We start from the raw sequence: 22,433 nt of genomic DNA, 5'->3' as shown, positions 1-22,433 counted from the left end.
TTCAGGAATGTGTTGTGCAAACAGAGAAAGTGAGTTTCCTATCACTAGAAGTGTTTAATATGGCCCAGTAGACAACTTGGTGAGCTTCCAGGGGAAAGAATTGAAGTAATAGATTTGATAAGAGGATATTTTATGATCATCTGGCTCATCTTAGTTAACCAGCTTATGCTATGAGAAAAGCAACATAATTTATCTAAAACTCCTGTTCATCAGCAGAATACAATTCCTTAGAGGGAATATATGATACTTTAAATTCTAAAAGAAATCTCTAAAATGAAGTTTACTTTAAAACTTAAGTATAGGAAACAAGTCCTTTATATATTTAACTTTGGAGCAAAAATGTTAATTTTAGGAATAGATTTCGCCTGTAGATTTGTAATCTTTTGTATATTACCACTGTTAGTGACAGCTTCTTCTAATAAAAATATTTTTATATTTTAAAATAATGTATTATTTATTCCAGTGATTTGGCTTTTTCAATTAAATCTGTCAGACTGTAAAGACAAAAAAATCCAGTCTTATCTACCTCCTGTGGGATAAATGAAAGAGGGAACTCTCTGAATTACTAACCTTCTCAAAACTCTTGTTCTTTGTGGATCTAATCACACCTACCTCAATAATTTGTAGTGAGGAATAATAAAAGCAATCAAACATGTTTAAGCTTGGTATGGTGTGTTACAAATAATAAGGACTAAATTTTCGTCATTATATTTAGTTTTGGCTTCAGTTATACACCCAGATGATTTCAAAATTTCCATCAGTATCTTTTACTATCTGAGTACCTACTCTGAAGTTCTAATCAATTGCCAAACAACTCTACTTGAGTATCTTGCAATATATGCAGACTTAAGGTGTCCAAAATTTAACTCATCTTCTTCCTCTCAACTTGCTTCTACCACTTTCTTATTCTTCGTCTACATGTTGTGCCCCTACTGTTTTTTAGGCACTGGGATGGGTTCTGAAATTATATAAGACACCATGCTGGCTAAATACAACCACAGACTCTAGTGGAGACAAGCATGGCAAAATCTCTTGGAAAATGTAAGGCATAATTGCACATTAAGTATGAAGGGTTGGAACACATTAAGGGCAACAAATTCTGCACCTACTTTTATAGAAAACTGAGAAGTAATGACATCACCATGCAAGCAATGGTTCAAACCAAATACTTCAACAAAATTCTAAATATTTAAGTTCTCCTAATCATGCATATAAAAAGTTTGTCAACTCTCTTACAGTTCTATTTCTGAAATTTATCTCCAATCTCCCATGCCCCGCTTTTTTCTCCTGTTGACTAATTTTATTCAGCCCACATTATAATTTCCAAATGTCTCCTAACTTTTCTCCTTTGCGTTCTCTTCATTCTACCCATCCTTCATCCTCCGTAACTCAGCAGAAAGCTGCCCTCTCTTCTCCTTTCTCCTTTTATTTATCAGAATCTCTTCACCTCACAACTATGCAGAGGCAGTATGGCATAGTGGGTTAAAAGTAGAGACGGGGCCGGGCCCGGTGGCTCACGCCTGTAGTCCCAGCACTTTGGGAGGCCTAGGCGGGTGGATCATGAGGTCAAGAGATCGAGACCACCCTGGTCAACATGGGGAAACTCCATCTCTACTAAAAATACAAAAAATTAGCTGGGCATGGTGGCACGTGCCTGTAATCCCAGCTACTCAGGAGGCTGAACCAGGAGAATTGCCTGAACCCAGGAGGTGGAGGTTGCGGTGAGCCGAGATCACGCCATTGCACTGCAGCCTGGGTAACAAGAGTGAAACTCCATCTCAAAAAAAAAAAAAATAGTAGAGACTGTGCTGCTGAATTTTTGGTTTCAGATTTCACCTAAACTTGGGCAGATTGCTTAACCTTTATGTGACCTTTTCTATTGGTAAAATGGGGGAGTAGTACCTATCTCATACCATTGTTTTGAACATTAAATGCGTTTATGTGAAATAAGCACTTAGAATAGTAGCTGGCATGTAAAGAGAATTATATGTATTTTCTGTCATTATTTTTACCCCTTCTGTCTGCAGAGAAGTTTTTCTAAAGCACAGGCCTGCTTAGAAACTCCCTATTGGGGAAAAGATTCCCTGTTTAATAAATGGTGTTGGGAAAACTGGCTAGCTATGTGCAAAAAGCAGAAACTGGACCCCTTCCTGACACCTTACACTAAAATTAACTCCAGATGGATTAAAGACTTAAACGTAAGACCTAACACCATGAAAACCCTAGAAGAAAATCTAGGCAAAACCATTCAGGACATAGGAGTAAGCAAGGACTTCATGACCAAAACACCAAAAGCATTGGCAACAAAAGCCAAAATAGACAAATGGGACCTAATCAAACTCCACAGCTTCTGCACGGGAAAAGAAACAGTCATTAGAGTGAATCAGCAGCCAACAGAATGGGAAAAAATTTTTGTAGTTTACCCATCTGACAAAGGGCTGATATTCAGAATTTACAAAGAACTCAAACAGATTTACAGGAAAAAAACAAACAAGCCCATTCAAAAATGGGCAAAGGATATGAACAGACACTTTACAAAAGAAGACATACATGAGGCCAACAAACATATGAAAAAATGCTCATCATCACTGGTCATTAGAGAGATGCAAATCAAAACCACATTGAGATACCATCTCATGCCAGTTAGAATGGCGATCATTAAAAAATCTGGAGACAACAGATGCTGGAGAGGATGTGGAGAAACAGGAACACTTTTACACTGCTGATGGGAGTGTAAATTAGTTCAACCATTGTGGAAGACAGTGTGGCGATTCCTCAAGGACCTAGAAATAGAAATTCCATTTTACCCAGCAATCCCATTACTGGGTATATATCCAAAGGATAGGATTATAAATCGTTCTACTATAAGGACACATGCACATGAATGTTCATTGCAGCACTGTTTACAATAGCAAACACCTGGAATCAACCCAAATGCCCATCGATGATAGACTGGACAGGAAAATGTGGCACATATACACCATGGAATATTATGCAGCAATCAAAAACAGTGAGTTCGTGTCCTTTGTAGGGACATGGATGAACCTGGAGACCATCATTCTCAGCAAACTGACACAAAAACAGAAAATGAAATACCGCATGTTCTCACTCATAGGTGGGTGTTGAACAATGAGAACACATGGACACAGGGAGGGGAGCACTACACACTGGGGTCTGTTGGGGGGAATAGGAGAGGGACAGTGGGGGGTGGGGAGTTGGGGAGAGATAGCATAAGGAGAAATGCCAGATATAGGTGAAGGGGAGGAAGGCAGCAAATTACACTGCCATGTGTCTACCTATGCAACTATCTTGCATGTTCTTCACATGTACCCCAAAACCTAAAATGCAATAAAAAAAATAATAACAAATAAAAAATAAAAAAAAGAAACTCTGTACTAATGCTATATACAGTGCTGTGGCTACAAGATGGAGACTGAATTGCTAAACACAGTACATTGGTTTTCACTACCCCAAGCTACCTCAGTGCTCTTCATAGTCCTAAGAGAGCTTGAGTCCCACCATGAAACCTGTGCCCACTACCCTTAAACAAATACTTTGCTTTAACGCCAGTCAAGTTCTCACTGCTCCCAAATCAAGATAAAGTACTTTGATCCCTATGATTTGCAGCCTCTCATTTCTTGCTTAGAAAAAAATCCTACTTATTCTTCAAAACTAACTCACTCATCATTTCAGAAACACTCCTCTGTCACTCCTTTTACAGAAAACATGCATCTTCAGAAAACAAAATGGCAATAGCTGACATTTACCCAATACTGGCTAGCTACCAGGAACCCTGAAAACCCTATATGTGGTTTACTACTTAACTCTTGCAATCCTTTGAGGTAAAGACTATAAAATTTCCTAAAGAAAAGGAAACCAAAACAGAGAAAAGTTAAGTACAATTTTTAGGCTCATCTAGCTATTAGTCAATGAACCTATTACTTGATCCCAAGCCTGTGACTTTAAAGTCAATAATCTCGATTTCTGTGCTTATTTTGTACTGTTTTACTTACAAGTCACAGCCTCAAAGACAAGTAAGTGTCTTGCCCACTAATTGAAAGTTTTTATTGCCTTATATGAGATTTGTGTAAAATATATTAATAGTTTTCACAATGAATCAAAATAGAAAGGTTAAATCATGTTCTTCATCCCTTGATGGGTAAGTAAAGACATATATAACCATTTTATAATAATATGAGGTAGTTGCTATAATTTGGGTATTTGTCCCCACCCAAATCTCATGTTGAAAGGTAATTCCTAATCTGGAGGTGAAGCCTAGTGGGATGTGTTTGGATCATGGGGGCAGATCGCTCATGAATGGTTTGGGCCATCTGCTTGGTAGTAAGTGAGCTCTTGCTTTGAGTTCACACAAGATCTCATCATTTACAAGTATGTGGTATCCCAATCCCTTATTTCTGCTTTCACCATGTGGTGTGTCTGCTCCCACTTTGCCTTCCACCATGACTGAAAGTTCCCTGAGTCTTCACCAGAAGCCAAGAAGATGCCAGCACTATTCTTTATGTATAGGCTGTAGAATTATGAGACAATGAAACCTCTTTTGTTTATAAATTACCCAGTCTCAGGTATTTCTTTATAGCAATGCAAGAATGGCCTAACGTAGGAGCCATCCTAGAATTTTTACAATGTGCAAAGGGCTATGCTGACCCTTTGTAAGACTTATGGGATTTAAGCTCCTAGAAATCCAGTGAGGTAGATATTATAATTATCTTCATTTTATAAATGAGGAAATTGAGGTCTAGACAAAGTCACTTGTTCTCGTCACGTGGTGACAAAGCTGGGAATCGACAGAATTTTGCCTGACTCTAAAGCCAGAACATGTATGGCTACTATGTTCTGTTAACTTCATTAAATAATGATTTCAATCTAAAATTCTTTCATTGAAACCAGCTTTGATATTCAAATGGGTAAATACTTAACTACATAACAAAATTATGTGGCATATCAAATATATTTCTAAGTGGCTCTAAATCATATTGAAAAATATATGAAAGGGCTTTTGATTTTTGAGAATTTATCCCTACTTTTAGATTATATAAAAATAGTAATTATATACTACCTGTTGTGGAATGAGCATTTTCTCTGGGGCACATCTTTTCCATCTAGAACAAAATAAAAATCATTTTTTGAAAAAAAATCTGGTTATTGCTTCAGTTATTATTCTGTGCCACTGAAATAGGGTTCTCTTCAAGGCTTTGAATTAAAATAATTATCAGGGTTGATTCACTCAGTAAGGGTGGGAATGCTATGGTTGCTCTTTGAGAGAGGTTGAGGGAAGAATAGAATACAGGAAAAAGGGTATTGTTCTGGGACACTGATCACCATCATGAGGGATGAGTTTAGTAAATAATGCCAGACCATATTTAGTACTCAATAAATATGGAATAGGTAAATGCATGATATATTTTTAAAATATTGTGTCAGTCATAGATGATAAGTTGAATCAATGTTGATTTCTACTCAATTAAGCAAAAATATTCTGTAAACAAACAGGTCTATAATGGGCTGTCGTGTTTTTTGACAAGAGAGTTGTTGCATCAAAGCAGAAATTAGAGAATGATCACCTTCAGGGATCCCACAGGAGAATTTCTTATACAGTAAGAAGTTGGGTTCGATGAGCTTTATGCTCCACTCCGTTCCTGAGACAATATGATTCAGTGACTTCTTGATGGAGAGAGAAAAATGCATAACAAAAACAAAAACAGAACAGACTTGCTCATTGAGATGGAAGCATTCCAGAATTTTTTGGACTCAGGTTCTCCATTCAGAAGATAAATCAAAGTAGTAGGGTCAAGAGAGGCTGTTACTTCTATGATACTAAAAGTTGCTAAAAATGGAGGCAAAAGAAGTAACCTGCTGTTATTTACCTAGCCTATTAAAGGCTTTCATTATGTCCTGGTTAGATGTGTCATCTCTATTAAGAAATGACTGTTTCCCAGATCATGGCTCTAGAACAGGTTTAAAATAATAAATCATTGGAAATAATTCCTATGAAATATTATTACACAATATGACTCAAATTAATACTACTTTACGTTTGAATGGTATATAAATAATTCTTATTGTGTTCACATATAGTATTAGACTCACATATAAGTCTGGGGTGGATATTACCATCATCTCCATTGTATAGAGGAGGAAACTGGCACTTAGAGAAGTTAAATAACTTGCTCAAAATCTCATAAACTAGTGAATTTCTGAAATAAGTCTTAAAATGGATTCTGGGTTCAGAACTCACTTTCGACAATGGCGCCATTCTCATGTGAGTCTTCTGCAATGATCAGTAAGGCTGTCATCACCAGTTGTCTTGTTTTTATACCCAGATCCCTCTTTTGGAACTCTGCCAGGCCAGGCTCTAGACTGGTTATAAAGCAGAGAAATCCATTCACCGATCTTGGTTGACAAGGCTCAACTAGTAACCCATGTTCTTTAACAGAGAATCACTATTTTGAGTGTGGAATTCAGTGGTGCAATCAATGGAGATAGGGAGAGAGCTAACTGAACACCTGCTCTGAATCTATGTGTTCTCTGTTGGAAGTTGCTTATGTAAGTTTCCTTAGAGGGAAGATCACTAGCATTCTTTTTTAATTGTACTTTAGGTTCTGGGGTACATGTGCAGATCATGCATGATTGTTGTATAAGTACATACGTGGCAAAGTGGTTTGCTGCCTTCATCCCCCCATCACCTATATCTGGTATTTCTCCCCTCATTATCCCTCCTCACCCTCCCCAACCACCGCTGTCTCTCCCCTAACCCTCTCCAACTGACTGCAGTATGTGATGCTCCCCTCCCTGTGTTCACGTGTTCCAGTGGTTCAACATCTGCCTATGAGCGATAACATGTGGTGTTTGGTTTTCTGTTCTTGCGTCAGGTTGCTGAGGGTGATGGTTTCCAGATTCATCCATGTCCCTATAAAGGACACAAATGCAACAATTTTTATGGCTGCATAGTATTCCATGGTGTATATGTGCCACATTTTCTTTATCCAGTCTATCGTTGATGGACATTTGGGTTGGTTTCAGTTCTTTGCTATTGGAAACAGTGCCACAATGAACATATGTGTGCATGTGTCTTTATAATAGAACAGTTTATAATTCTTTGGGTATATAAGGAGTAATGGGATTGCTGGGTCAAATGGAATTTCTATTTCTAGGTCCTTGAGGAATGGCCATACTGTCTTCCACAATGGTTGAACTAATTTACACTCCCACCAACAGTGTAAAAGTGTTCCTCTTTCTCCACATTGTCTCCAGCATCTGTTGTCTCCAGATTTTTTAATGATCACCATTCTAACTGGTGTGAATTGATATCTCAATGTGGTTTTGATTTGCATTTCTCTAATGACCAGTGAATGATGAACATTTTTTGATATGTTTGTTGGCCTCATATGTTTGTTGGTCTTTTTTTGTAAAGTGTCTGTTCATATCCTTTGCCCACTTTTGAATGGGTTTGTTTGTTTCTTGTAAATCTGTTTTAGTTCTTTGTAGATTCTGGATATTAGCCCTTTATCAGATGGGTAGATTGCAAAAATTTTTTCCCATTCTGTTGGTTGCTGGTTCACTCTAATGATTGTTTCTTTTGCTGTACAGAAGCCCTGGAGTTTAATTAGATCCCATTTGTCTATTTTGGCTTTTGTTACCATTGCTTTTGGTATTTTAGCCATGAAGTCCTTGCCTATGCCTATGTCCTGAATGGTTTTACCTAGGTTTTCTTCTAGGGTTTTTATGGTGTTAGGTCTTATGTTTAGACTTTAATCCATATGGAGTTAATTTTAGTGTAAGTTGTCAGGAAGGAGTCCAGTTTCTGCTTTTGGCACATTGCTGGCCAGTTCTCTCAATACCATTTATTAAACAGGGAATCCTTTCCCCATTGTTTGTTTTTCTCAGGTTTGTCAAAGATTAGATGATTTTAGATGTATGGTGTTGCTTCTGAGGCCTCTGTTCTGTTCTATTGGTCTATGTGTCTGTTTTGGTACCAGTACCATGCTGCTTTGATTACAGTGGCCTTGTAGTATAGTTTGAAGTCCGGTAGTGTGATGCCTCCAGCTTAGTTCTTTTTGCCTAGGACTGTTTTGGCCAGGCAGGCTCTCATTTGGTTCCATATGAAGTTTGAAGTCGTTTTTCCCAGTTCTGTGAAGAAGGTCATTGGTAGCTTGATGGGGATAGCATAGAATCTATAAATTACTTTGGGTAATATGATCATTTTCACATTGTTGATTTTTCCCAACCATGAGCATGGAATGTTTTTCCATCTGTTTATGTCCCCTCTTATTTCATTGAGAACTGGTTTGTAGTTCTCCTTGAAGAGATTCTTTACATCCTTTGTTAGTTGTATTCCTAGGTATTTTATTCTCTTTGTAGCAATCATGAATAGGAATTCACTTTTAATTTGACTCTCTGTTTGTCTATTATTGGTGTATAGAAATGCGTGTGATTTCTGCACATTGATTTTGTATACTATATTTGGCTAAAGTTGCTTATCAGTTTCAGGAGATTTTGGGCTGAGATGATGGGGTCTTCTAAATATACAGTCATGTGATCTGCAAATAGAGACAATTTGGCTTCCTCTTTTCATAATTGCATACTCTTTATTTCTTTTTCTTGCCTAATTGCTCTGGCTAGAACTTCCAATACTATATTGAATAGGAGTGGTGAGAGAGAGCATCCTTGTCTTGTGACAGATTTCAAAAGGAATGCTTCCAGTTTTTGTCTGTTCAGTATGATATTGGCTGTGGGTTTGTTAAAAATAACTTTCATTATTTTGTGATACATTTTATCGATACCTAGTTTATTGAGGGTTTTTAGCGTAATGGCTGTTGAATTTTGTCAAAGGCCTTCTCTGCATCTGTTGAGATAATCATGTGGTTTTTGTCTTTGATTCTGTTAATGTGATGGATTATGTTTATAGACTTGCATATGTCAAACCAGCCTTGCATCCCCAGGATGAAGCCTACTTGATCATGATGAATAAGCTTTTTGATTTGCTGTTATAATCTGTTTTCCAGTATTTTGTTGAAGATTTTTGTGTCAATTTTCATCATGGATATTGGCCTCAAGTTTTCTTGTTTTGTTGCATCTCTGCCTGGTTTTGGTATTAGGATGATGTTGATCTCATAAAATGAGTTAGGGGGATTCCCTCTTTTTGTGTTGTTTGGAATAGTTTCAGAAGGAATGGTACCAGCTCCTCTTTGTATGTCTGGTAGAATTTGGCTGTAAACCTGTCTGGACCTGGGCTTTTTTTAGTTGATAGGGTATTAATTGCTGCCTCAACTTCGGCCCTTGTTATTGGTCTATCCAGGATTTCAACTTCTTCCTCTCTTAGTCTTGGGAGAGTGCAAGTGTCTAGGAATTTATCCATTTCTTCCATAGTTACTGGTTTGTGAGCAAAGAGTTGTTTGTAGTAATCTCTAATGGTAGTTTGTATTTCTGTGGAATCAGTGGTGATGTCCCCTTTATCATTTTTTATTGCATCTATTTGATTCTTCTCTCTTTTCTATTAGTCTGGCTAGTGGTCTATCTATTTTGTTTATCTTTTCAAAAAACCAGCTCCTGGATTTTTTGATTTTTTGAAGGGTTTTGGTGTCTCTATCTCCTTCAGTTCTGCTCTGATCTTAGTTATTTCCAGTCTTATGCTAGTTTTGAGTTTTTTTTATCTTGTTCCTCTAACTCTTTCAATTTTTATCACTAGCATTCTTAAGCACTAGAGTGAGGATCCATGTATATATCTTAAGAATCAGATGATACAGAAGCTGGACTGTCCCTGATGCTTTGACCATAATTGCCTTATCTCCAAACATGGCTAACTCTAAGAAGCCACATATGTTTTGATGAATCAAGAACCAGAGACTTCCATTTTGTTCAGTCTCAAAGGGTATACTTGGTTAGTGAGCATCAACTGCATTGCCATTTCTAAAGGAAAGGCAATATTTGCTCTTCTCACTAGGCCAAACATTAGGAAAGAACTTAGTTATCAGGAATCAAGATTTTAAAAAAACAATCTTTATTTATGCCCTTTGGCTCTGACTATGCACAATGGCATTTTCAAATAGCCATTCTATGGCTCTATGATAAGCTCACTGGCAGTTCCTCTGGCCTTTTGCATTCACGGGCTGGAAGACACTCTGTGACACCAATGAACATAGCATCTAGGCCTGAAAAGGCTGGGTTACAGAGAACTTACGTTTATATCCCTGTAAATCAATAAAACAGGCAGAATCTTTTCAGATGAGCTGCTATGGGGATAGGAATTATGATGTTTCCTAGGGAACACAGTACAGCAATGTTTAAGAGCTTGAGTTCTGGAGCTAGTAAGTGCCCTCGGCAGTCATAATTCCACCATTTCCTATTAGTGTTGAACACATAATTTGTCTTCAGTGAACCTCATTTCTCATAAGGGAGAAAAAAGAAGACTCATTCATTAACTTACTACTTTTGGTTTTTGGTTTTTTGAACTCCTACTATGTTCATTACCATTTTATGTGTTAGATATACCCTGGTAAATGTTATAAACACTATCTTCAAGAAGTTTACAAACTGGTGATATTAAAAGGTATGTATTCATAAGGTTGTTTGAGGACTTAAATGAGATCATGATGTAAAGCATTTAGTAAGAACCTGATATCATATTTTCTTCAATGAATGCTAGTAAACTCAGGAGACACACAAGAACTACTTTAAACATACCAAAAGTGTTCTCAATTAGACATTTTTTCTCTGTGGCCCCAAGAGCTACATTTAGGACACATGAGGGGGTAAATAATACATGGTCAATTTAACTTGACTTTTTGGTAGTAAAATTCCTCATTAATTATTTCCTCCAGAAATGATGAGCTCCTACTCACTCCAGGGATCCACAAAGTTTCATAAATATCTGTTAGGAATCCCATAGAGGCAATTCCTGCATTGAGTGTGAGTATTGTAGCCATCAGTATTTTGTACTTTTTAACAGTAATACTAATACTTATTCAATATTAATTATGTACAATAAATATTCTTAGTACTTTCATTCATAAAGTTGTTTAATGCTTACCCACATTCTATGAAGTGGGCATATACAGGATACCTATGTACCTGAAGAGGAAGGAAGCTGAGTCCTAGAAATTAAACACTTGCCCAAGTTCATACAGCTAGCCAGTAGTGAAGCTGGGAATCTAACCATAACCCAGTATAAAAAACATATAAAAGAGATGCGTCTCCGAACTGAAGTGTGAGTAGAGAAATCTGGTTTGCTGGGCCTGCTTTTTCTTTATTGAGCTGCTGCAGCACACTTGGGGTTTCCTAATGTTCCTTAAAAAGCCATTTGAGGATCACTGGTCTTCCTCACTGGTTGCTAAATGCCACTACTACTCTTTCAGTAGTTACTTTTAAAAATAAATGTTATGTTTACCGCTTGTGTCAGTTATTTTAGGAGGTTGCTGTTTAGGAAGAAAGAAAAACAGACCAAAAAATGCAAATTTTCTTGCATTTTAACATTAAGCAAAATGGAATCCAATGTTTTGTTTATTATATTATTGCCAATATGTGAATTTTGTACCTTTACATAGATCAGGGCTAAAATAATGACATAGTTTTTTAAAAATTGTGGGTGATTTTTGTCTTGCAATGGACAGAATTTCTATTTTGGTTTTTGCTTTATTTTGCAATAAATAATTATAAAAAATGTAATTGGTCTGTGGTATCCAGAAATCTTTGGATTTCTGAATCACTGGTTCAATATTTGAGGTGTCTTCTTTGACCAAAAGTTTCTTTCAGAAGATGCTCTTGATGCTTTGCTTTGCTCTTCGTGGAAGCTCTCATGGAGAAAGTGGAAATGTTCACCCCAGTTAAGCAATGTAATGCCCTACTCCAGTCTGCATCACTTATCCTGTAAAGTGGGCCCCTATGTGGACTGATTTCCTGGTCAGCTTACTATTATTTCAGTAGAAAAGTAATTCCATGAAGGGAGAAAAGTCCATGTGATCAAAGAGGCCTGAAGATATAGGAGAAGGTATCTTTAAGAAAATACCTTAAATGCAGATATATTGATGCTTTTCACAGTAAATTTTTTCAAATTCATGGCCAATTTATTCCTGAGCACCTACTTCTTGTCTCGTTGTCCTTCTAATTTTTTCTATTTCATCATGTATTATATATACACAAGAACATATATAATAAACATATAGTTTAAATAATAATGATGATGATAATACACATGCTCATATGTCTATCATTCAGTCTAAGAAATAGCACATGTGCTCTATCTTTTAAACTGTTTGTGTGACTTTTCTCTTGCTGCCATTCTTTACTGCTACTCTGGCTACCAGCTCTCCTCTAATTCTATCTCCAGCCTCTTCTCTTCTAGGAAGGGTACTCACGCAACTGCAGATTCTAGAAACATTTCTTCGTTTGTGGAGGTATTCAGTTGATTTTGTTTTCTGGCCTTAGCTAAACAATACTGATTTCTTTTGTAATTTTCAGGCAATGCAGAATTCAGTATAGAGCTCTTTGTGCCCTTAGGATGCTACATATATGGTTGTAAATATACTCAGCCTAGAGTTGGTTTTGATGTTGTCTTCTCCGACAATAGAGTTTGTTTTGATGTTGTAAACCTTGACAGTTTAAAAATTACATATATATATATATATATATATCTGTCAGATGTTGCCTACTATGTGTCAGACAGAAGAGAAATGAATATTTATTTGAGACACAAGAATGAACAAGACCCAATTCCTTGCCCTTAAGGGGCTCAAAGCCAGAAGATATATATAATTTCACTTTTTTCCCTAAAAACCACTGAGGATAAGTTTCTAAATGTCCTTCCAGAAGCCCTAATGGGGTTTTGTGTCTTTTAATTTCATTGTAGTCAAGCCACTCTGCTGACCCCTGTGGCTATTCCTGTGATTATCTGCTCTAACAGGAGGCTCTCAGTGCTGTATCTCAGGATAGGGTCAAGTGGGAGTACGGTTGTGAAAGGGTGGGATTGCAGAAAATACTAGGAAGTGTCAGAACCTAAATTAGAACCACCCATATGCTTAGGGGACAAACTGATTACAACTACAGACTTTTGTTATTATATTTTAAATCTACCACTTATTGTTAGCTAATTACATGCCAGGCACAATATTATGTGCTGTATACATATTAGTTCACACTAATCTGGCAGGAACTGCTGTTGTCTCCACTTGAAAGGCAGGAACCGAAACTCAGAGTAAGCCACTAACACAAGGCTACTTAGAAGTGGCAAACCTAGATTTGACCCCAGGGCTTTCTCTGCCCAAAGCTCCTTAGTTCTTAACCATTACATTCTACAGGCTTCATAAATAATGTTAGTTTGACAGGGAGGACGAGTTACTATCAAAAGGGTGTGGCAGCAAAAAGATGGTAGTTCAAGAAATTTGTGGATGTCAGAGATAAATAAGAAACAACTGGAGCCCAGACAGGCAGCCAAAACAGAAGTAGGTGGCCACTGGGCTGCAATTCTAGAAGTGGTGAAGTGGGGAAGAGAGAAGCAAGGAGTACAACCTAGAGGTGCTGAGTACCAGAGGACAGGCTCCTGGGTGGGTTACAGAGGCAGGGGCTCAGGCTGGGGACACAGCAGTCACCAGGAGTTTCACAGGAAGGCAGAATAAGATTCAGAAACTGGTCACAAGGGTAGGAAGAAACCCAAAGACAGACTTACTCTTTGATTAGTCATGCAGGGCTTGGCTGGGTGGGGCCTCAGTTGTTTTAACCTCCACACCTATTTGTGAGTATTAAATGCCTCATGTTCTAGAAAGGAGCACTTTGAGTCTGGCAACTGGGAGTGATGCACCAGTTTCCTGAACTCTCCAGAAGCATCTTGCAGAACTCGAGTAGTCCTTTTCCTATTTTTCAGCAGGTGCTCTTAAAAAGCTTAATTTTATATTGACTACTGTGCTTGGATTTAGAGTTCTTTTCAAAATAAATTCTGAAATATTTTCAGAATGTGTCCATGTGGATATGTTTTGTTAAGGAACGTATTTATAACCCCAGATTCCATTTCCTTGATCTGCACCCTTATTGTTAATCAACATTCCAAAGTCAATACTCTGACAGACATGAGTTACCTGTTTTACAAGGACTGGTTTATTGGGTATTGTAATGCGTGCTTTGCTTAAATGTAAGGAAGAGCTAATTAAAAAAGAAACAAAGTGAGATTTCTTAGAGTTTGTGTAGGCTTCAGTTCTAGCAACCGGTTTTGGTAATTATTTAATTGTTTTCATTTTATTTTATTTGTATATCTTTAAAATTTTACAGTAATTTTTTTCATGTTACAAATGGCGAGGATTTTACAAGGTGGTTTTGCAAGAGATGAGAGGAATGTAATAAGGAATCTTGGGCTGTGGGCTGTGCAAGGTAATTGTCATTTTGATGACTCCCCCGCAATCTCTAGAAAAGCATTTATTGCTCTCTATTATTTATGTTTGTGGATTCTTTGTAGGGAACTTGAAGAAGCAGAGTTTGGGTTGATGCAGAATGCAAATAGATGTACATTCTAATGTTGGAGGTGGATTGGGAGTGAAGACACCTGACTTCAGAGTTATCTGGGAAAAGATGACATGGTTTCCTTGCTTTCCTTGCTTATTTGTTGACAGAAGGCCAATTCAATTCATTTTAATTTAACTTAGTTAAATTATAAGGTATTAATTGAACACCTATGGCATGCCAATTGCAAGTCCACAATATGCCAGTGGGAACAGATGGTTACAGAACTAAAGTTAAAATAATATAAAGTGTGCTAATTTAGGAGGACCAAATGTATAGGAGATGCTTTTTAAAGATGATAACATTAAGGCTGAAAGATGATGTAGAAATTGGCGAGATGGAAAAGTGGGAAAGAGAATTGTAGAAAGAGGGATGAGCACATTCAAAAATTTCAGAGTGCATGGGAGGTTCTGAAAGTGCTGACCAGTCTGGGGCAAGGTGAGGAATGGAGAGACATAAGTTCAGAGAGTGAGGTGGCCGATATTGATGGGGCTGTAAGCAGTGAGACTCGCTGAATCAGTATTATCAGGGGAATGGATGATGAGTTCTATGTTTTAGAAATATCACTCTGAAGGTTGTTAGAAAATGGATTGTGGGAAGTGGATGGTAGAGCAGAAAACAAGGAAGAGTGGTTGGAAAACATGAATTGGCTAACTCTTTATGCTGTTTTTCTACATTGCAGTCTTCTGTGTTCACTCTGCTTGAAATGATGCTTTTCTTTCCTTTTTTTTTTTTGTTTTTTTGAGGCAGAATCTCACATTGTCACCCAGGCTGGAGTGCAGGGCTGCAGTCTTGGCTCATTGCAGCCTTGACAGCCAGCCTCAACCTCCCAGGTCAGGTGAATTTCCCAGGCTCAATTGATCCTTCGCCCTCATCCACCCAAGTAGCTGAAACTACAGGCACACACTACCACACCAACTAACATTTTTCTATTCTTTTGTAAAGATGGCCTTTCACCATGTTGCCTAGGCTAGTCTTCATTTTCTAGGCTCCAGCGATCCTCCTGCCTTGGCCTCCCAAAGTGCTGCGATTACCAGCATGAGCCACCATGCCTGGCTGCTTCTCATTTCTCAACCCCATGGCCAACCTCCCCCAACTCCATCTCACTACTCCTGTCCACCCATCCTCTAGGTTTCTGCTTACAAGTTACCTTCTCAGGGAAGTCTTTCCTGATTACCCAGTCTGAGTCTAGTTTTTTCAAATATGTATATTTAAGATTGATGTGCTGTTAATATGATTCTTTCTCTCTAGACTTAAAGCTCCATGAAGAAAAGACTAATGTTTATATTTGTTTGCTCTTTTATTTATTTCTAACAGCATCTAGCAAAGAGTGAATATTTAATAAATATTTGGTGAAAAGATGAATGAATAAATTCTACATTAGTATTTTTAATTTTTTAAAGGCTTTCTTTGAAGAATGCTTTTTTTTTCTTCCCCAAATTCCAATCAACAAATTCAAGGAGAGTGTTTTTAAGTAATGTTAGTGATGGTCTTGCCTCATTCTGAAAGTTAAAAAAAAAAAAAAGTAAAGAAAAAAAGAAACAACAACAAACACCATTCTGCCTGAATTTCCACCTGAATTCTTTGGAGGTTAACACTGGTCATTCTGATAGACAGTCCTGCTCCCTAAATCTCTGATGAATTTGCAAGACCAGAACATAGTTCAAAAAGGGCTTGCCTATATTTTCTCTTTCTCCTTCTTTATGGATAACATATAGGTAGGTTTTCATATATTAAATGCATGCATAACTGTTATAATCTAATGAAAATGTTGCTTAATTTGAATTCAATTTACTGAGCATATTTGTATTTCAGTTTTATGCAAGATGCTGTACAAAGCATAGAAAATTCCTTCTCAGAATATAAGCTCCAAGAGGGCAAGACGATGTCTACTCTGCTTAACATCATATTCCCCAATGCAGAACACTGACACCGACAAAGTAGGCCTTAATAGATATTTGTGATTGAGTATATGCAAAAATCGTTAGAAAAGATTTCCAAGACATATTCTCTGTCCTTTAAGAAACTTATGATATAATAATAGGATAAGGTAATTTTCAAGTTTCAGACCTGAGATCAAACATTACGGAAAGAAAAATATCAGAGATGTCAACTAATCAGTGAGAAGTTGCACAACTTTACCAACTATTTTTTTACCTGCCACATCTTACAAATATATTCTCTGGTAGGGAACAATTGGAGCACTCAGTCCCAATCCAGAGCAACTCTCACTGTCTAAACCCAACAGGCATCTAGCAGAGCAGTGTTTTCTGATTCTTATGCCTGAAGGGTCCCTCTTTTTTGTTCATATTTCAGGAATATTCAAGAGTAATGGACATGGGTTGTTTTCCTAGCCTGTGTAAGAAGAATGCATCAGCTTCAGGGCCTTTAATTTTCTAGTTCCTATTACTAGTCTTAATTGGCCTTTTTTTCTCCCTGAAATGGTCTATTAGACAGCACCCAAAAGTAAAGAAGAAATCTAGAATATTCAACTCAGTTCCCCCAGAAAAAGAGTCAGGTGCACATTTATTTCCTTTATATCTGCTTTATTCTACAAAGAAATCTACATATGGTGATGAGTAGGCAATGTGGCATAGATAATATAAGAACAGAAATGTGTCTCTTGTGAATAGATGCATTAAAAGATATTTTGGACTCACAAGATAGATTTAACATCTTCCAAAATGTACAAATTTAAGTTTGCCGTCACTTTTCCTGTGGAGAGAATATAGTAACAAATGAGAAATGCTGAGCCCAGAGGCACTTCATTAGCATCCAGACTTCACTAATGAATCCTAAAAATGTATTCAAGTTTTCCCTCTTATTGGTGTTTTTAAAGGAGTGACTGCAATTCAGAAATATTTTTGAAACTGATGCTGATTACATAAGGATGATGCTCAAATACATCAGAATCTATTTTTATCCCTGAAAAAATTTTATTTTTTTAATTTAAAGGAAAGACACACTTAGAAGTCTCTTTTCATAAAATTGTTATTTTTCTTTTATTAAAAAAAAAACTGGGGGCCGGGCGCGGTGGCTCAAGCCTGTAATCCCAGCAGTTTGGGAGGCCGAGACGGGTGGATCACGAGGTCAAGAGATCGAGACCATCCTGGTCAACATGGTGAAACCCCGTCTCTACTAAAAATACAAAAAATGAGCTGGGCATGGTGGCGCGTGCCTGTAATCCCAGCTACTCAGGAGGCTGAGGCAGGAGAATTGCCTGAACCCAGGAGGCGGAGGTTGCGGTGAGCCAAGATCGCGCCATTGCACTCCAGCTTGGGTAACAAAAGTGAGACTCTGTCTCAAAAAAAAAAAAAAAAAAAAAAAGAACTGGAATAATATGTCATGTATGTATGATGTTAGATGCTTGTTTTCATTTCATCTATAATTTTGAAAATACTTACAACACATATGTTTTTATACATTCCAGTATATCATTCATTACTTCATAATTTTTGAGCTAATGTTAATATGTCTTGGAGATGATTAGTTTATAATCTTTAAACTACTTTTGGCTATTTGATTTTTTAAATGTAATTTTTAGTACAGCAACACCATATATACTTTGAAATAGAAGTTCTTCAGATTTTTGAGGTATTATCCCCTTTTGTACCAGGCATTGGGGGCTCTAACACATCCAAACTTAGTTGCTAAAGCTGAACAAAAACATGGCTCATTCTACCAGATGTGGATAGGATGCTTAGGAGGGATGACATTCCTTGTCTGTGGAAACAATTCAGATGGACTGTTTTATCCATCTGGTAAAGTTTTCTGTAGAGGAAGTTTAAGCAATAGATTATCAAGTGGAGGTTGAGCCAGATGACCATATATTTCCTTTCAACTTGGAGATTTTAGAATTCTCGGATTCACTCTTACTTCCAGAATATATAGGGATATAATGATATCAGGCCCTCCCAAATTCTACCAACTGGAAGGTTCTGCTTGTTAGAGACGATATGATATGATTCACATATTTCTTAGGCCATATGTCACACATTCTAATTTGTCTTAATATATAATTTTACTTTAAATATGAAAAAGAAAACATTTTAATACTTACTTAACTTGAGAACAGAAGAAGCAATCATTATTATAAGTTTTGCCATCAGATCCGCAAATTGGATCATACATCTGATAACAAAATCTCTCTTCTCCTAGTGGTGACTTTTTATAATGACTGCAGTCAACCTGAAAAAAAAAAATATTAAAAACCATTAAATCTTTCAACCAAATCTTTACTATCAGGATTTAGTATTTTCCAAGCAAGCTCAGAGGGCTCTCAATGCATTTGTTTTTTATTATAATTGTTGGTTCTCATCTAACCCCTTTGAGACATTTTATGTCAGTTATAAAATCATGACTGATAAACATCTTTACCATAGCTGGTTCCCAAATCATAGCTTAATTTAAAATATTTTTTTTCCCTCACTATACTGGTTGATGTGTCAGTTCTTAAAATACATGGCATGTTCTCAGATGCAACCATTCTAATGGGAGCACTCGGAAGTGTGATATATTTTCTATAGGAATTATCTTATTATTTCTCTCTTTCACTGAAAAAGCTCAATATGAATGCAAGTGTGAAATATCGGGATAACCATTTTAATGATTATTGACAAACTTTTACTACTAATTATTGGTAACAATTTACTTTGTTATATACTTTACCAGCACATAGACAAATGTATCTTAACATTGTAGTCGGGAACCAGTGTTCTAAATTCCTAGAGTAAAGCCTATGGAAGTAGGTAGGCAATTCCCAAGAAAAGTTTTTCTTATTTTTTTAAAAAATCTATGAGCATATAGAAGAGCATATACAGTAAAGTCAAACACATTTGAATACAAATCCTGACTATGTGACCCTGGAAAAATTATTTAGCCTCTATAACCTTTAGTGTCTTTGCCTGTAAAATAAAGATAATAACTACATTGTAAGTTGGAAGAAAAAAATATGTTAAAAGAAAAGATGTGTATACAGTGCTTAGCACTACATTACATGGAAAATACTGAATAAATAATAGGCAGCACTTTTTATCTTTTAGTTTCTCTTTCAGGTCTACAAAAACTCAAGCTTTATTCAAAAGACTCTTCATCTCTAGCTCATTTTGTCTGAGAGGTCTAGGCATGATATTTTACTAATTGTTGAATATCTCTACTTGCATAGCTTGGCATATACTCAAAGTTCAATCCCTTTTTCCCTCCAGATAGGCTCTATTAATTACTTAATTAATTCATCAGCTTCCATACAACTCCTAAGTTTTCGGACTAAGTTGAAGGAGAGTGCAGCTGATTCAAAGACTGGTATGCATGACATAATGGCAGGAGGACCTCAGAGGCTAGTGCAGCAAAATAGAAATAGCAGTGCCCCATGGTAAGCATATACCGGTGTGATTCACTTCCTCTTCTTGCCTGCTCAGATCCCAGGGAGCCAGACTTTATGTGATACTCACAATGTGATGGGAAACTACCAAGCTCATAACATTCAGTTATCCTTTACATTCTCTCACAGTTACTAAATCATGAAGGATGGCTTGAACTCAGGCTCATCTGACTCCAAAATTTATATCCTTAACCCTATTATTTTCTTTAATAGGTAAAACAAAAGACTCAGACATAAAAAATTTCCCACACCCCAGGATCAACAGTTAATAAGCAACAGACTTAGAGTGGAACTCAAATTGAGTACTGGCTAAAGATTTTTACGACCACACCTAGATTTTCTCAACAATACTTATTATTCTAACCTGAGTCATGAGTGGAAGGCTAAAGTCTTCATTTTCTAAGTTAGAAAACAAAGATATTTGTGACCTATTTAAAAATTATAAGAATCATGATTTGTACTTATTGAGATTCACTGTGTACCAAGCACCATGCTAAGCTCTTTTCAAATATTATGACTTCAAGCCTTGGAATAATGTTATAAGTGTGTTGCCCATGGCCACATGATCAAAAAGGTGGAATTAAACACCAGGCCTTTCTAACTCTGATGCTAGTGTCTTCCCACCATGTTCTACTCTCTCCATTTTAGAAAGACATGCCTACAATTTATGAAATAAAATTAGTTTTGATATACAAAAAGCAAATATTCAAACATAGAGAAATTTAATTACTATGTAGCATCTAATATTTCCTTTCTGATATTGACTCTAAAATTACATAAAAGTAGGACTTTTTATCAAGATGGATATACTGACCATCTGTTTCGTCTGTTTGGCACATTCTATACCTGGAAGAAAATCAAAGACAAGACAATGTTAAACTCTGGAAAAACCTAATCTTATTAGAAAAATAATCTTTGACTTATGCTTTAGTTTCCAACCTTCATAAAAATCCAAGTCTCTCTTCAGAGCTGTGTATCAGCATTGTATCAAAAGTTGAAGCTTTTCACACAGATCTTTAAAAATTTTTTTTTCTTCTTTGGAGTGGGAGTGGAATGTAGTCAAAGAGATGGAAAAGATGCCAAGATGATTGAAAAGTTTGTCTTAATTTTTTCTACTTCATCATCAGAGCTCAGTAGAGGCAGAAGAAATAAGTTAGTTGTATTTAGGGAGATGTGCTGTTGTGTACAGGTATAGATGATAGATGTTTGATCAGTGGAGGCTAATTTTCACTCAATAATAGAAGAATAGCTCATACTACCAAACAATTGATTGATTTTTTTTAAGAAGAAATGAGTTCCCCCTAAATGATGATATCAAGTCAAAGCAGATTCTGCATGATCATCTCCCTAAGAAATTGTGCAAAGTATTATCATGAATGCATTTGACTTTAGCTGACTGTTAGCATCCACTCTACCCCTGAGATGATTGTAATTTAGTGATTTGTTGGTTGACACAAAAGATACATTTCAAAAGATGCCCCTTATTATTTATATGATGAATTGCATGTATCCCAGGATTATATAGGCAGAAGACTACGTGAGCTATTAGTACAAGGGCAGGGGCAGTATTATGAGAGATACTCACTGAACGTGGTTGCAAGTGTCAGAGCCAATAGTAGGGCAATGGCTGTTGCTCTCATAGTGCTGAAGCGGCCAAGGCAGTCAGATGCAAGGAAAAGAAGGGACCTGTCCAGCTCACTTGGATCTTGCCTTATATATTTTCAAGAGTCCCTGCCTCAATTGTGAAATAGCTATTTCTAAGCAGCACAACTCCAAAAAAGAGGTCAGAAACGTTTACAAGCCATGGGAATTATTTTCTTGTGAAAGACAGGTAATTGCACATGCAATTTTAATAGCTAGTCCCCAAACTCAGGCTGATGGATCAAGAATGAGATGGTTACTTTGCTGTGAATTACAATTACGTACATAATCAGTGGCATCTTTCATTTCATACAATAGCTTGCAATAGACAAACCATCAATCATTTGGCCATGGTTTAATAAGTTTAATTGTACCTTTATTAAACCATGCATCATTTGAATTCTTTGATAAAGGCTACAAAATCAACGATTTTGGAATGTGCTAATTTTCAGATAGAGTGACTATGAGAAAACTCTGGAAGAAGCTCTTGCAGTTTTTGTAGGTAGAATTGGAGGACACTGTTAATACTACTAATGGAAGTATTAGTATCTAAGGCTGAGAGGCTGAAATGCACATTTATATCCTTTCAAATGTAAAGAGATAGCTGGAACTTGTTCTGGATGATCTGGAGACATGATCATCATATTGTCTCTGAGAGCTGAAACTCTGTGTATCTTGCAGCCCTGGATTAATTGTCAGCTACACTATTCTCTATGTTACTTTGTGCAAGCTATTTATCCACTATAAGCCTTAGTTTTTTAAACCTTCATTTCATCATCTCATAAGTATTAATGGGCATTTACTCTGTTTTAGAGATGGTATTATATCTTGAATATGCCAGAATCCATGAAAAACTGTGACTGTCCTCACATAGCTTGAGAAAGATTTATTTATTTTATTTTTTTGGAGA

The 22,433-nt window shown here is 36.7% G+C and overlaps 1 protein-coding gene across 1 annotated transcript; it reads right to left on the bottom strand.

The window, feature by feature from the left end:
• Nucleotides 1-17,031: 17,031 nt before the first annotated feature.
• Nucleotides 17,032-21,571, bottom strand: SPINK9 (serine peptidase inhibitor Kazal type 9). Its single transcript, XM_002744344.4, has 4 exons — nucleotides 21,468-21,571; nucleotides 20,697-20,728; nucleotides 18,563-18,690; nucleotides 17,032-17,217 (listed from the first exon to the last, which is right to left on the bottom strand). The coding sequence occupies exons 1-4, from the start codon at nucleotides 21,520-21,522 to the stop codon at nucleotides 17,172-17,174; spliced, it is 261 nt and encodes an 86-aa protein (XP_002744390.1). The 5' UTR covers nucleotides 21,523-21,571; the 3' UTR covers nucleotides 17,032-17,171.
• Between the last annotated feature and the right edge of the window lie 862 nt (nucleotides 21,572-22,433).

Source organism: Callithrix jacchus, chromosome 2 (genome assembly GCF_049354715.1).
Source record: "Callithrix jacchus isolate 240 chromosome 2, calJac240_pri, whole genome shotgun sequence".
Lineage (NCBI taxonomy): Eukaryota > Metazoa > Chordata > Mammalia > Primates > Cebidae > Callithrix > Callithrix jacchus.
Note: the sequence above shows the minus strand (reverse complement) of the source record. Positions and strands in the feature narration are given on the sequence as shown.

Bases quoted from the DNA above. Each gene is read 5' to 3' on its own strand.
- SPINK9 (XM_002744344.4), bottom strand. From the start codon at position 21,522: ATGAGAGCAACAGCCATTGCCCTACTATTGGCTCTGACACTTGCAACC. The intron at 18,691-20,696 runs GTCAGTATATCC...TTTTTTTTTCAG, and splicing joins CCAAACAGACGAAACAGATG to GTTGACTGCAGTCATTATAA. The intron at 17,218-18,562 runs GTAAGTATTAAA...TTCTCTCCACAG, and splicing joins TTCTTCTGTTCTCAAGTTAA to GAAAAGTGACGGCAAACTTA.